Source organism: Crinia signifera, chromosome 3 (assembly GCF_055691185.1).
Source record: "Crinia signifera chromosome 3, ASM5569118v1, whole genome shotgun sequence".
NCBI classification, from domain to species: domain Eukaryota; kingdom Metazoa; phylum Chordata; class Amphibia; order Anura; family Myobatrachidae; genus Crinia; species Crinia signifera.
In genome coordinates, this window is record NC_139219.1 from 329,783,449 (window position 1) to 329,799,120 (window position 15,672).

The 15,672-nt window shown below is 48.4% G+C and overlaps 1 protein-coding gene across 1 annotated transcript in view; it reads right to left on the reverse strand.

The window, feature by feature from the left end:
• Nucleotides 1-475: 475 nt before the first annotated feature.
• Nucleotides 476-15,672, reverse strand: part of SLC35F6 (solute carrier family 35 member F6) — a 35,667-nt gene continuing 20,470 nt past the window's right edge. Inside the window, exons 3-6 of the mRNA XM_083178855.1 lie at nucleotides 14,030-14,201; nucleotides 13,068-13,280; nucleotides 12,089-12,199; nucleotides 476-2,384 (exon numbers count right to left, since the gene is read on the reverse strand). Coding sequence (XP_083034981.1) covers nucleotides 1,927-2,384; nucleotides 12,089-12,199; nucleotides 13,068-13,280; nucleotides 14,030-14,201 — 954 coding nt within the window. The 3' untranslated portion in view covers nucleotides 476-1,926. The remainder of the gene's footprint in view (nucleotides 2,385-12,088; nucleotides 12,200-13,067; nucleotides 13,281-14,029; nucleotides 14,202-15,672) is intronic.

The window sequence follows — 15,672 nt, forward strand, 5'->3', positions numbered from 1 at the left end:
TCTCTGCCAGAGTGAACTCCCGCCACTGAACATGACTGCATATGGCTTTGCAGCCGTGCGAAGAGCAGGAAATCAATTCAAAAGCACTCACCATTGAATGAGTCCCCCCCTCCCCCCCCCCCCCCCCCCCCCATGTGCAGCACCACATAAGTCAAGACTTACTCGGGGCTTCAATGGCCATGGGGAGATTGGGGGCACTGATAGCAACAGTGGTTCCCTCTCCCAATTGGGCCCACTTGCGTTTTTCCACGGCACTCCCAGAAAACACTGGGGTCACAGGCCGTCACTTGCTGTGGCCACAAGTAGGGCAATTGCATGCTCACTGCAGACCGTGCACATGTGCAGTCCTCCAATTATCTGCAAGGCTGCAAAATTTGCAGCCCTCAGTAAAGAGCTGTATCGGCCCCTTAATGATGCCATGCACATAAAAATTCTACTACTAATAATAATAATATAAATAATAACAGAAAACTGATCAGGAAACAAATGATTGATCTTTTTATGACATTCCTCCTTATCTTATACAAAAATTATAAAAAAAACAATGTCTATCGCGGTAAGATGTGTAAAATAACAGGCACTTATAACGTATTATTACACGGTGTGTCAGTGTTTGTGCCATGTCCCTGTTGTGTAACCTACGCCTCTGTGTATGTACAACAATCACAATCTATTTATGGTTGTGCTCTTTCATACTTCAGTCACACCAAACAGCTGCTGTCGGCCCGCCATCTCCCGTGCGGCTCTGCCACGCCAAGCGCCATTTTCACTCATCTGTTTTCTTATTTGCAGATTTCCTACACACAGAAGTGAAAAATCAGATACATTACACCGGTCAGCTCGTGCGACGTTAGTACATCTGTTGTGCAATCGTCCCGTTGTACATTATCTGCAACTTTGGGCCTGATTCAGATCTCTAGGTTAGGCTGCGTATGTTTGCAGCCATGCGTACAGGTAAACGCCGCCTGGACTAAGGGCCGCCCTTCCCCGCATTTGCATGTGAGGGGATGTGTACGGTTAGACATCCCCTCGCAGGCGTCTGCACTGGTGAATCAAATGCTGAACATCAAATTATTTTTTTCCTGTTCGTAGATAAAAGTCAGTCTAGACTCACTTTTAACTTGGTGGGGTGTGGTCAAATTTGGGGTGGGTGCGGATGTCATGTAAGTGACGTCCCAGTGAGTCTAAAACTGAAGCACTGAAGCACGCCTTTTGTATGTGTGTAAACCCAATACCTGTGTGGGTAAAGTCGTAGCCCAGGGTCTCTAATACACTATGAGCGGCTGCAAATAAGATGCAAACCCACAGTCGCTACTCCTATCAGAGCGCGGAGAGCTGCGGCGGACGTCTCGCACCATATGGTCACCCAGTAAGAGAGGACACACCTGTACTGTATATAAATGTGTACGATAACCACTAACCTTTGTGCATTCTATAGGGTCATCAACATACTGCAGCCTCATCTTACCCGCGACCAATCGCCTTGTTCATGGGAGCATATACACCATGCGTTCTATGGGTCGCGGGTCCAACGCAGCACACGCCCTTGTCCACGGACACACTAGTGATTGCGAATACTCGCGGGTAAGGTGAGGCTGGAGACATCTGTACTTATCATTTATTAGGTCCATAAAAATATAATTGCATTATACTATAATAACTTAAAGTCCTTTATCTTCTGGACTAGGCTAGACTGTTCCACATTTTTTACGTTTCCATTTCTAAAATGGCTAAACTTAAATATTTTGTTTAAAAAAAATCCCAAAAACGATAGAGAATCGCCCATTATGTGCTTGACTTGAAAACTCAGAATTCATGCTGAACTTGCCGGGAATACCACCCATGGTGCAGGCTTGTCCAGGACAGCTGGCCACCAATATAGTGCAACAGATGAGCCACACCCAATAGAGAGCGTCAGTTTGGGCATTAGCTGTCAGAGTTGATGGGCGCCCGATCACCCTGTAGGAGGCTCTGAGTCTCTGCACTCTCTTCTTTACATCGCCCGCACATCAGGGGCTTGTGAAGTCCATTGTAAAGGGCGGTTCCCAGCAGAAGGATGACGAAGCCAAGAATCTGAAGAGCGTGGAACTTCTCCCACCCCACTGCCAGGCTGACTATCCAAATGACCACTGTTCTAAGGCTGTCCAGCACCATCCTGGTGGTGGCACTGATTTCTTTTGTCACGCTGATGCCAGCAAAGTTGAAGAAGGCAATGCTGCTGATGTTACCCAACAAGGCCACGATGATAAGCGGCTGGTTGCCCATTTGGCAGAAGGCATCAAGGGAGTCTTCCAGAACCCCACGGTCGGTGTTGCTGAAGTTGCTGGCTGGAATGTAGTAGAAGGGGATCAGCAGTAAGGTGAGGATGACGAAGCCGAACAGACCTGTAGACGACATGCACAGTGGTGAGTAACATGACCAATGACCAGTTTGAGCAGATCCTCTCCACCCACTTAGCAGCTTAGTTACTGGATTTAGGGGGAGATGTGTCAGACCTTCTAAAGTGGGCAGGTGGAGATGTTTCCCCTAGCAACCAATCAGTGTCATTTTGGAAAATGCACTAGATAACTGATAGCTACAAGATGATTGATTCAGGCAATTCTCCACTTTAGTACATCTCTATTTTATTTACTTGGAGAAAGATAGAGTATCTATCACCTTCTACTGTAAATGTCATGTTAACAGGTTGTGGGCACTTGTGGTCCACCACATATCGCGCTGATGCTAATTACATATGTGTTAACAAACATACATAGTAACACAAAGGGAAGCTCTCCAGATAAGAGCTGCGCTTTGTGATCAGCGCGGGTCACTAGATTTCTGGGTTTATAATCCTGGTGTCCATCTGCGCATGCTGAGAGGGACTTCTGCAAGATGTGACACTGTTTGGTCAATGTAAACAGCACTCCCAGTGGCCAAGTTGTGTAAGTGCATTAGTATCACTAAAATAAGTTTTCAGAATACAGTATAAACTTTTAGTGCTGTGTTTTGCTGGTTCTCTCCTTGAAGCAAAATAAAATGATGCAACAAACAATACGGGGAGCATTTCACCCACATTGGTGTTTGTGCATCAAATCAGTGTAATGCCAAGTAGCGTCCCATAGAACATCTATGACTACTGCACACAGGGCTATTATCAGAATTTATCCACCTTATTCAGGTCGACCATGTCTATGTCAACCATGAGCTTGTGTCAACCTTTTGTCAATGTCAACCTTGGTTACGCCGACCATTTCAAGGCGTCGACCAAGTCACTGTGGACCAGAAGTGGTCGATCTAGTAGATGTCAACTTAGACATTGTTTACCATTTATACCGTAACCGAATGTTTCGGCCTTTAAGTCCCTTTCTAGTAATATCATGTGCTACATCCGATGTCCAGTTCAGGGCCGACACCAGACACGACCCATAGGAGCCACCACCTGTAAAGGGCACGGCCATTTTGCTCCACAACATGCCTGGACCTGGGCCGGAGTGAGATTTCTAATAGCCGCGAACCTGCTCTGAAGACAGCCCACCACTCCCTGCCCGGCTGTCACACTGCTTCTGTTCTCATGGGTTAGCGGCTGTCACCGCGAGCCTCACTCCCCTGTGGCATCGAACATGAAGCCCCCGGCATTGAGCATGAAACTCCTGGCATTGAGAAAGAAACTCCTAGCAATGAGAATGTAAGTGGCACAATTTGTAATGGGCATTGTGGTGTGTGGCGTCATGTGAAATGGGCATTAAGATGTGTGGCATCATGTGTAATGGGAATTACGGTGTATGGCATCATGTGTAATGAGCATAACGATGTGTGGCATCATATGTAATGGGCATTATGGTGTGTGGCATCATGAGTAATGGGAATTACGGTGTATGGCATCATGTGTAATGAGCATAACGATGTGTGGCATCATGTGTAATGGGCATTATGGTGTGTGGCATCATGTGTAATGGTCATTACGGTGTGTGGCATCATGTGTAATGGGCATTACGGTGTGTGGCATCATGTGTAATGGGCATTATGGTGTGTGGCATCATGTGTAATGGTCATTACGGTGTGTGGCATCATGTGTAATTGGAATTACGGTGTATGGCATCATGTGTAATGAGCATAACGATGTGTGGCATCATGTGTAATGGGCATTATGGTGTGTGGCATCATGTGTAATGGTCATTACGGTGTGTGGCATCATGTGTAATGAGCATTATGGTGTGTGGCATCATGTGTAATGGTCATTATGGTGTGTGGCATCATGTGTAATGAGCATTATGGTGTGTGGCATCATGTGTAATGGGCATTACAGTGTGTGGCATCATGTGTAATGGGCATTACAGTGTGTGGCATCATGCGTAATGGGCATTACGGTGTGTGGCATCATGTGTAATGGGCATTACAGTGTGTGGCATCGTGTGTAATGGGCATTACGTTATGTGTTGCAGTGGCAAATGCAGGATTTTCAGAAGGGGGTTTCCAGAGGGGCGGAGCAAAGCAGGGAGATGACACTTAGGTGACCCAGTATATGCCGGGTCAGTTAAAGTATTATAGATAGACCAAATGTATATAAATAATAATAATAAAAAAAAATATATATATATATATCTCCTATATATTTGGCTACATCTGTCACTCAAAGTGGGTGTCTGTGTCTATAACGCTCTGTTCCTGGACTTTCCTCTTAATGTGTGATTGCCTTCATCTGTGCTGAACACCTTTCTGAGAAATTAACCTGTTTAAAACAGGTGATGGCAATCATACATTAAGGGGAAGTCTAGAAACAGAGCATTGTGGGGCAGATGTATTAAGCCTGGAGAAGAGATAAACTGGAGATAAAGTGGAGATAACTTGGAAGAGTTAACGCACCAGCCAATCAGCTGTGTTTGAAATATAAACTGAAAAAAGGATATAGTGACTGCGCTCAGGTCTTATGTTTCTAGTGCAGCAAAGGTATTGGAGGTGCCCGCCCTCCCGAGGAAACAATGTTAAAGGAAATTATACCTTGCGCTCTATATTAAATGAAATGTGCTTGTTTATGAGCAATAAATATTTTATTATTTAGAAAAACACTTGTAAGATTATGATCGATAAAAATTGATTAATAATAACTGTCATAGTGACATGATTAATGCAAAAATTAAAAATTATTAAACGAATTAAAAGGCATATGATCAACACACTGCTAGTGCCATCTGAATGGCAATATGTGAAAACAGTATTACATCCAATGGGCTGATCGATAATAAATGCAAAGTGAGCAAAGAAGATAATCCCAATTAAGGGATATTATGATGCCTGATGATTGGGATGAGATGCTATACAACCCCAATAATGTCCACAATAATGCTCTGCAGGATGGTGTCACATTGGCCGGACGATGGATGGTGTGAATCACAGTGCGGCGTCCCGCAACTGTGATGACTGTCAATGTGCGGTGATGTTGTATCCAGTGAGCCGGAGGACGCTCTGTGAGGAGTCGGGTGGGTGCAGGGAGAAACGAGTGATTATTGGCGTGTCCGGACCTACTTACCTCCTGAAGCTTCAGCCGCCGCTGGTGCCGGGGTCTGGATGCCGGATACAGCTGGCTTCTAGCGAACAGGAAGCCTTCGGTCTATATGGAGGTGAGGGAGGCCCCAACTGGACCGTTGATTGTACCTCTCTCACCCTCCTACGGACCTAGCCTTACTCACCCGATTTGCTCCGGTACCGCTTGCCCGTCGGATGTCCAGGGAGCACTCCTGTCTTCAGTCCTCAGATGTTGATCACGGCGTCTCGTTGTTGGCGCTCTGTTTCCGGGTCACGTGACCGCAATTGTCAATGATGCTACGGCACTGTTGATATTCACTGCAGATCTGTGGTTGGTACGTGTGTGGATGGGCGTGTATGATCCAACGCGTTTCAGCCAGGGATAGGCCTTCTTCAAGGATGGTGTGCAGTCATTGGTGCTTCAGTTAGGTTCCATTTATAGTCATCCTGTGGGTGGTACTTTTCTTTCTCATTGGTTCATTTGTTCAAACATGCAAATAATCATTGTCAGTAGAAATGGGCATGCGTGAAATGTAGCAAGTCCTAGTTGCTTCTCTACCCGATATAATAAGTGGTACGAATTCAGTGTCAGTCTGTGAAATTGATCTTAAACAAATTTAACAGTAAACAAACCTATTGGTCCATCTGTAATCAGAATGGGCATCAGTATAAATCTTGATGATGAACATTTTTACAATTGATGTATCCGATGGTAGTTAATGGCATCATCAGCTATCATTATTGATTTGGTTTTTGTGCAAATATAATAATATAATAAAATGGGTCTATGACACATGACAGGCGCTATTTCCTTTATGAAACATTTATAATGAATGTGTGGTCATAATAATATGAGGTTGAATCAATTAACTGGTGCCATGCAGTCTGTGTTTATTCAATGGTAGGTAGATTGTACTAACTCATGTATTACGCTACTCAGGATGTATCATTACTACTGGTGCCGGACCCATCTATTGTCTTTTTTACTTTTTTACTTCTGTGTAATGAGGCTATTATGAAAATCGATATTCAATCCTCTAGGGGTCATTGTTTTTAGTGTGTAAATCCAATATAGTTCCCTTCTGTCTATTATATTGCAATGGTCACCCCCTCTCCAATTTTTTAGGGGGGCATCAATGGCCGCAAAGAAAAGATGAGTGGGATCAGACTGATGTTTCTCTTTAAAATGTAGTGATACACTGTGACTCTCAAAACCTCTCTTTATATTCCTTACGTGTTCGTATAATCTTGATTTTAGGGGCCGGATGGTTCTCCCAATATATTCGAGGCCGCAGGGGCATCTCAATAAATAGATCACCCCTTTGGATTCGCATGAGAGGTTTTGACTAATTTTATATGTGGTTCCACTGCCTAGGGATTCAAATGTTGTTATCTGTTTTGTGGTGTTTTTCTTGGTGGTTTTACAAGCACTGCATTTACCGCAGTAAGAGAATCCCCCTTTATGTTCCGTATTTGTCAGTGTAGTTTGGGTAAGTGTCTTCGGTTTGAAATGGTTTTTAACTAGCTTCTGTTTTATGTCTGGGGCTTTCCTAAATACGATTTTCGGTCGTGTGCCTAATGTCTCTTGGAGATCCGGATCCTCTAACAGGAGATCCCAGTGTCTTGTGAGTATCTGTTTAATCTGGTTTGACGACCTGTTATACTGTGTAATGAAAAGTGGTTGTGTTTGCATCTTATCGGGCTCTGTATTGACTTTCTTTGTAAGTAATTGTTCCCTATTCATTTTCATGGTATCTTCATAGGCCTGTTTGACTGTCTCCTGATCATAAAGTTTCTCTGTGAATTGTGTCATTAATTCTGTCCCTTGTACCTTATAGTCCTCTAGTCTGGAACAATTACGTCTAACACGTTGAAATTGTCCTTTTGGAATGTTGGAAAGCCATGGTTTATGGTGTCCGCTTGTATTAAGAATATAACTGTTGACGTCTACATTTTTTCTAAACGTCTTGGTGTGTATTGTGTGATCATAAATGAATATTTCCAGGTCTAGAAACTCAACTCTATTCTGGCTGTAATTGGTGGTAAATGTTAAGTTTCTGTCATTTGTGTTGAGATATGTGGTGAATTCTGACAGGGAGGATTCTGACCCCTTCCATATAAAAACGACATCATCTATATAACGCCGCCATAGGATCAGGTTAGCGCCCCAGTCGTGGTTTGTCCAAATATAATCCTCCTCCCACTTACCCATAAATAAATTAGCATAACTGGGCGCTACCCTCGATCCCATGGCGGTCCCTGTTCTTTGAAGATAAAAAGTATTCCCAAACCATACATAATTATAATGTAAAATATAGTCCATGCAGTCTGTTATGAAGTTAACTTGTTCCCGTTTAAGTGTGTTTGAAATATGACAGTTGGGATCTGATTGGCTGGTGCGTTATCTCCTTCCACTTTATCTCCAGTTTATCTCTTCACCAGGCTTAATACATCTGCCCCATTGTCCCTCCTAGAGAGGGTCATGTTGGGAGGTATGTGACAGAGAACCAGCCCAGTGAGCCCACAGACAGAGCCAGACACCCACTGCCTTCCCATGTTGCCCAGCACTGCTACTCCACAGCAACCAGGTGAGCGCCCCCCTCACGCGATTTGCGGCAAAACCTCCCCCCCCGCACGCCCAACCCCCCCCCCCCCGCGATTCGCGGCAAAAACACCCGCTCCCCCGCGACCCCCCCTACCGCGATTCGCAGCAAAAACACCCCCGCGACCCCCCCTCCCGCGATTCGCGGCAAAAAGACCCCCCCCGCGACCCCCCCTTGCACGATTGGCGGCACCCCCCCTGCGACCCCCCTCCCGCAATTCGCGGCACCCCCCCCCCGCAATTCGCAGCAGCCCCAGGATTAAATGGCACATGCAAAACACTGACATGGCTATGGTCGACAATGAAAAAGGTTGACATGAGTTTTTGAAGATTTATTTTTAATTTTTTCATATTCATTGTCATGTGTCGACATGGACACCAATGAAGTGGCTCACTTATGTCAACATTTACATGTGTTGACCTTTCTGTGTTGATTTTTTCTTGTGGCGATTCGCGTCACACCCCCCCGCAACCCCCCCTCCCGCGATTCGCGGCACCCCCCGTGACCCCCCACCTCCCGCAATTCGCGGCAACCCCCCACCGGAACCCCTGTGAACCCCGCCCTCCCGCGATTCGCGGCACCCACCCCCGCGACCCCCCCTCCCGCAATTCGCGGCACCCCCCCGTGATTCGCGGCAGCTCCAGAATTAAATTGCACATGGAAAACACTGACATGGCTATGGTCGACAATGAAAAAGGTTGACATGAGTTTTTGAAGTTTTTTTGTCATTTTTTGAATATTTTCATATTCATTCTCATGTGTCACAATGGACACCAATGAAGTGCCACACTTTTGTCAACATTTACATGTGTTGACCTTTCTGTGTTGATTTTTTCTTGTGGCGATTCGCGTCACACCCCCCCGCAACCCCCCCTCCCGCGATTCGCGGCACCCCCCGTGACCCCCCACCTCCCGCAATTCGCGGCAACCCCCCGTGATTCGCGGCAGCTCCAGAATTAAATTGCACATGGAAAACACTGACATGGCTATGGTCGACAATGAAAAAGGTTGACATGAGTTTTTGAAGTTTTTTTGTCATTTTTTGAATATTTTCATATTCATTCTCATGTGTCACAATGGACACCAATGAAGTGCCACACTTTTGTCAACATTTACATGTGTTGACCTTTCTGTGTTGATTTTTTCTTGTGGCGATTCGCGTCACACCCCCCCGCAACCCCCCCTCCCGCGATTCGCGGCACCCCCCGTGACCCCCCACCTCCCGCAATTCGCGGCAACCCCCCACCGGAACCCCTGTGAACCCCGCTCTCCCGCGATTCGCGGCACCCAACCCCGCGACCCCCCCCCCTCCCGCAATTCGCGGCACCCCCCGTGATTCGCGGCAGCTCCAGAATTAAATTGCACATGGAAAACACTGACATGGCTATGGTCGACAATGAAAAAGGTTGACATGAGTTTTTGAAGTTTTTTTTTTTCATTTTTTTAATATTTTCATATTCATTCTCATGTGTCGACATGGACACCAATGAAGTGCCACACTTATGTCAACATTTACATGTGTTGACCTTTCTGTGTTGATTTTTTCTTGTGGCGATTTGCGTCACACCCCCCCCCCCCCCACAACCCCCACTCCCGCGATTCACGGCACACACACACACACCTCCCCCGCGATTCTCGGCACCCCACCCCGTGACCCCCCCCCCCCGTGATTCACGGCACACCCCCGCGACCCCCCCTCCCATGATTCGCCGCAACCCCCGCCCCGTAACCCCCCCTCCCGCGATTCACGGCACCCACCCCCGCGACCCCCCCTCCCGCAATTCGCGGCACCCCCCCGCGATTCGCGGCAGCTCCAGAATTAAATTGCACATGGAAAACACTGACATGGCTATGGTCGACAATGAAAAAGGTTGACATGAGTTTTTGAAGTTTTTTTTTTCATTTTTTGAATGTTTTCATATTCATTCTCATGTGTCGACATGGACACCAATGAAGTGCCACACTTATGTCAACATTTACATGTGTTGACCTTTCTGTGTTGATTTTTTCTTGTGGCGATTCGCGTCACACACCCCCCCACCCCCCCCGCAACCCCCACTCCCGCGATTCACGGCACACACACACACCCCCCCCCCCGCGATTCTCGGCACCCCACCCCGTGACCCCCCCTCCCGTGATTCACGGCACACCCCCCGCGACCCCCCCTACCATGATTCGCCGCAACCCCCGCCCCCGTAACCCCCCTCCCGCGATTTGCGGCAACCCACCCCGCGACCCCCCTCCCGCGATTCTCTGCAATCCCTCCCCTCCCGCGATTCGCAGCATCCACCCCCCCACAACCCCCCCTCCTGCAATTCGCGGCACCCCCCGCGACCCCCCCTCCTGCAATTCGCGGCACCCTCCGCGACCCCCCCTCCCGCGATTCGCGGACACCTAAGTTGCAATACAGGGCATCTTTCATACAATTCTAACCATATTTCTCATATACAAACGTTCACAAATTAAGGGGGCGCAGCCCCTTACGACGGTGTGAAGAGCGCCCGTAGGGCGTGATGAATCACCTAGTATATATATATATATATATATACATACATACATGCATATATATATATATATATATATATATATATATACATACATACAGGTGGCGTCAACAGCAGTGTAGACCCCTGGGCATAGCAATGTATTGGGGCCCCTACCGATCTACCGATCCTCCAGCGGTAGGGGTGGGGGGTGCTATGAGCGGAAGCTTTGATGTCCCGCGGGTGGTAGGGGGTATTATATCAACCGCTCAGCATGTAGGGCCTGGATCAGTAATTTCCTCTAATTACCAGAGCTGAATTTCCCGTGAGGCACGTGCCTAGGGGCGGCACATGTTTGGGGGCGGCACTTGGATGCCTGTGATAGTACTGTCAGCCCGAAATGTACCAATAACTGCAAAATATCTACTGTACTGTACTATATTCCATCTTAAATAGAGTGTAAATGGATAGGACATGCAGATACTGCCCCTGTAAACTGTCCTACTTAGTAAATATTATTGTTGTGCCTAGGGGCGCCCTCATCCCTAAATCCGCCCCTGCTAATTACCCCTTTACTGCACAGATGATGGGAGATGGGTTGGGAGAAGGGGGCATTGGGCTGAATGAAGGGGCCCTGATACATTACTTCCAGGGTGGTAGAGGATGTTTAATATGCAGAGGAGGGGTGTATAGTGGAGTGGGCTTATTATTCCTAATTTTCTGGTGGGAGGACAGCTTGCTTGACTGCAGATATCTCCAGTTCCCAGAAATAGATTTCTTATATTTTAATGGAATTAAAAACTACAGAATCCCTCCTACCAAATAGTATTGGGGACTAGGGGATCAGAGTTCAGGAGGCAGAGCAATCTGCCAATGAGAATATAAAACTACATAACAGGTGTGTGGAGCTGGAGCAGTAACCAGCTGCTGGAAGGCTAATATCTCTGGTTCTAGGAATAGTAGAGACAATCTACTAGTGTTCTTCAAAGGGGGAGAGTCCCAGCTTTTGGAATATACCCTCAGAAAAACTCTACGTCAGACACAACCTGAAATATCTGACTGGGAAGAGCAATTAACAGGCTTGGATGGGGACCACTGCTTTGAAGTCAGATATCTCCGGTTCCCAAGGGCCGATTTTTACAATTCTTGTACCCATGAAAAGAGGGGACCCTCAGCTTTCAAATCAGGGTCCTAAGACTCCTGGGGGGTGGTTCTGGGTGCTCAGAACCCCCCCCCCCCCTGCTTGCACCACTGTGTTGTCATGTGCATCAGGCAATACGGTATGTGGTATTTTGTGGCCACACCCTTATTTGCACCATTGGGTATCACCTTGTGTGGCATATGTATAATAAGCATCATGGTATGTGGCATGATGTGTAATGAGCATCACGGTGTGTGGCATAATGTGTAATGGGCATCACAGTGTGCTCAGGGCGCTAGTAAACCTCGAACCGGCTCTGGTACAGCTAAAAGAAAATACAATAAGTTATAACTCACCCTCGGTGCCCACTGCCCGGAGTGGGTGCACGTTATGCTTGTAGACAAATTTCTCCTCCAAGACCATCTGTACAGAGGCAATAATTTGGGCCATAACGATGAGGAGGTCACCTGTATAGGGACATAACCCAGAGGTAAACTGTGATTCCTCTGTACAATTGGGGCCTGATTCTGGTTCACTTGCAAAAGCAAATTCACTCTCTAATGGACAACCCCATGCTGCACTGCAGGTGGGGCAGATGTACCATGTGCAGAGAGAATTACATTTGGGTGGGGTTTGTACTTCAAACTGATATCTATATTGCAGTGTAAAAATAAAGCAGTCAGTATTTACCCTGCACAGAAACAAAATAACTCACCCAAATCTAACTCTCTCTGCACATGTTACATCTGCCCCACCTGCAGTGCACATGGTTTTGTCCATTAGAGAGTGAATTTGCTATTGCAAGTGAACCAGAATCAGTCCCTTGTTGTGTAGCTGTACTCCAGATTTCTCCCACGATCCAAAAACACACTACTTCTAGGTTGGCCTCCAGACAAAGACAAATCAATAAACCTCTATTGTGACCATGTGATAGGGAATAAATGGGCAGATGTATTAAACATGGAGAAGTGATCAAGTGCAAGGCAATCAGCACCAAATTGTCAGACCCAGCCTGTAACATGACAGTTAGGAGCTGGTTGGCTGCTGTATCATCAACTTCCACTTTATCACTTCCCCAGGGCCCAGAGTCTAGGGCAGGGCTGGGCAATTGCGGCCCTCCAGATGTTGATGAACTACACATCCCAGGATGCTTTGCATTAGTTTTGCTATGTGGCCATGGTGAAACTGATGCAAGGCATGCTGGGATGTGTAGTTCATCAAAATCTGGAGGGCCGCAGTTGCCCAGCCCTGGTCTAGGGCATTGACAGCCACAAAACACCATACATCTGTGGCCCAATGCCCCAATGCGGCACCTGTAGTTACAGCCGACTCTACCTGTAATAACATCGCTGAGACTCTTCCCACTGCCGGGGCCGTTCAGTAAGTCCACCAGGCCCACAATGACCAGTCCGATGATTGTGACGAAGATTCCAATCCACTGGCTGCACTCCAGCTTCCGCCCCAGGAACGCCACAGACAGGAGCCCAGTAAATATGATGACGGCCCCTCTCAGCATCTGGAAGCTGGACGCGCTGGTCATGTTTAACGCTGAAACAAATGACGGAGGGATATGATTAGGACTCTGAGGCAGAAGTGACCGTACTTGTCCCACGTTCCGCGCACAGAACTAAAGGTGAATATTCCCGCTGTGGCAGGGCTACAGACACATCGGTGGGCGCTCTGCCCATATCTGCTATCCTGGCAAGATACTGTAAAGGGAAAACATGAAAGGGTCCTGCACAGTGGTACGGGTCATGGGTATGGGTCAGCCCATATCGGTAGCCCCCATATGGTCAACAGGTCCAAAAGGTAGGGTAGAAAGGTTCAACGCGTAAAAGGGGCGATATGGCCTATGATTGACAGGTACAAAAATGTAGACTGGACAAAAAGGTAGACATGAAAATGGTCGACATAGGTTGTTGCATCATTTTTTTTTTCAATATATTTTTTGGTAACACCTGATAAGTGTATTGCTTTGCGTGCCACACTGCGGACATGGCGTCTCGCCGTACTGCGAACAGGGTGTTCTGAAGACGGTGATTGGCACTGGGGACAAACATACCGGGACGTGGTAAATCTCACAATATAACAGATCCCATGAAATTCTACGGGGGCAGCTTGTGCGGCTGAGAATGGACAGATGTGTAATATTTTCTGGGATATAGTAATAACATTATCACTTATGTAATGATATAAGCATAGACACACTTCCCATGCCCCAGAATACCCCTCGTTAATACACATTACTGTAGTACCGCTTATAATATACAGTAACGATATATCATTTCTGCACTCACCGACATACATGAGGCTGGTTCCGGTCATGTCGCATAGAGCCGGGGGCAGGAAGAGGAGGGAGTTGAAGGGCTGAGAAGGTTCCAGAGTGGGTATCGGTGATCTCCTGTCTTTGAACACCAGTATGTAGAATACAGCCAGGCAGGAGAGCTCACCTAAAAACATGCCCGCTGCCTGAAATACAGATATGACCAGATCAGCTACCCATCATGGCCTACCTCCCAGCCGCCCACCAGGGCCTACCTCTCAGCAGCTCAGCTGGGCATAGCCGACGACCAGGACTTACCATCCAGTTACCCTCAAGGGCTTCCAGCTACCCACCAGGGCCTAACTCCCAGCTACCCACCAGAGCTTAACTCCCAGCTGCCCACCAGGACCTAACTCCCAGCCACCCACCAGGGCCTAACTCCCAGCCGCCCACCAGGGCCTAACTCCCAGCCGCCCACCAGGGCCTAACTCCCAGCCGCCCACCAGGGCTGACCTTCCAGCTACCCACCAGGGCCTACTGTAACTTCCAGCTTGCCACCAGGGCCTACTTCCCAGCTGCTCACCAGAGCCTACCTCCAAGCCGGCCATCAGGGCCTACCTTCCAGCTGTGTACCAGAGCTTACCTGCCAGCTACCCACCAGGGCCTAACTTCCAGATGCCCAGCAGAGCTTACCGACCAGCTACCCACAAGGGCATACTGTACCTCCCAGCTGTCCACCAGGACCTACAGTACCTCCCAGCCACTCGCCAGGACTTACCTTCCAGCTACCCACCAGGGCCTAACTTCCAGATGCCCAGCAGAGCTTACCGCCCAGCTACCCACAAGGGCATACTGTACCTCCCAGCTGTCCACCAGGGCCTACAGTACCTCCCAGCCACTCGCCAGGACTTACCTTCCAGCTACCCACCAGGGCCTACCTCCCAGCTGCCCACCAGGACCTAACTCCCAGCCGCCCACCAGGGCCTAACTCCCAGCCGCCCACCAGGGCCTAACTCCCAGCCGCCCACCAGGGCCTAACTCCCAGCCGCCCACCAGGGCTGACCTTCCAGCTACCCACCAGGGCCTACTGTAACTTCCAGCTTGCCACCAGGGCCTACCTCCCAGCTGCTCACCAGAGCCTACCTCCAAGCCGGCCATCAGGGCCTACCTTCCAGCTGTGTACCAGAGCTTACCTGCCAGCTACCCACCAGGGCCTAACTTCCAGATGCCCAGCAGAGCTTACCGACCAGCTACCCACAAGGGCATACTGTACCTCCCAGCTGTCCACCAGGACCTACAGTACCTCCCAGCCACTCGCCAGGACTTACCTTCCAGCTACCCACCAGGGCCTAACTTCCAGATGCCCAGCAGAGCTTACCGCCCAGCTACCCACAAGGGCATACTGTACCTCCCAGCTGTCCACCAGGGCCTACAGTACCTCCCAGCCACTCGCCAGGACTTACCTTACAGCTACCCACCAGGGCCTACCTCCCAGCCACCCACCCACCAGGACTTACCTTCCAGCTACCCACCAGGGCCTACTGTACTTCCCAGCTACCCACCAGGGCCTAACTCCCAGCCACCCACCAGGACTTACCTTCCAGCTGCCCACCAGGGCCTAACTCCCAACCAACCATGAGGGCCTACCTCTCAGATTCTAACCAGGGATTACCTTCC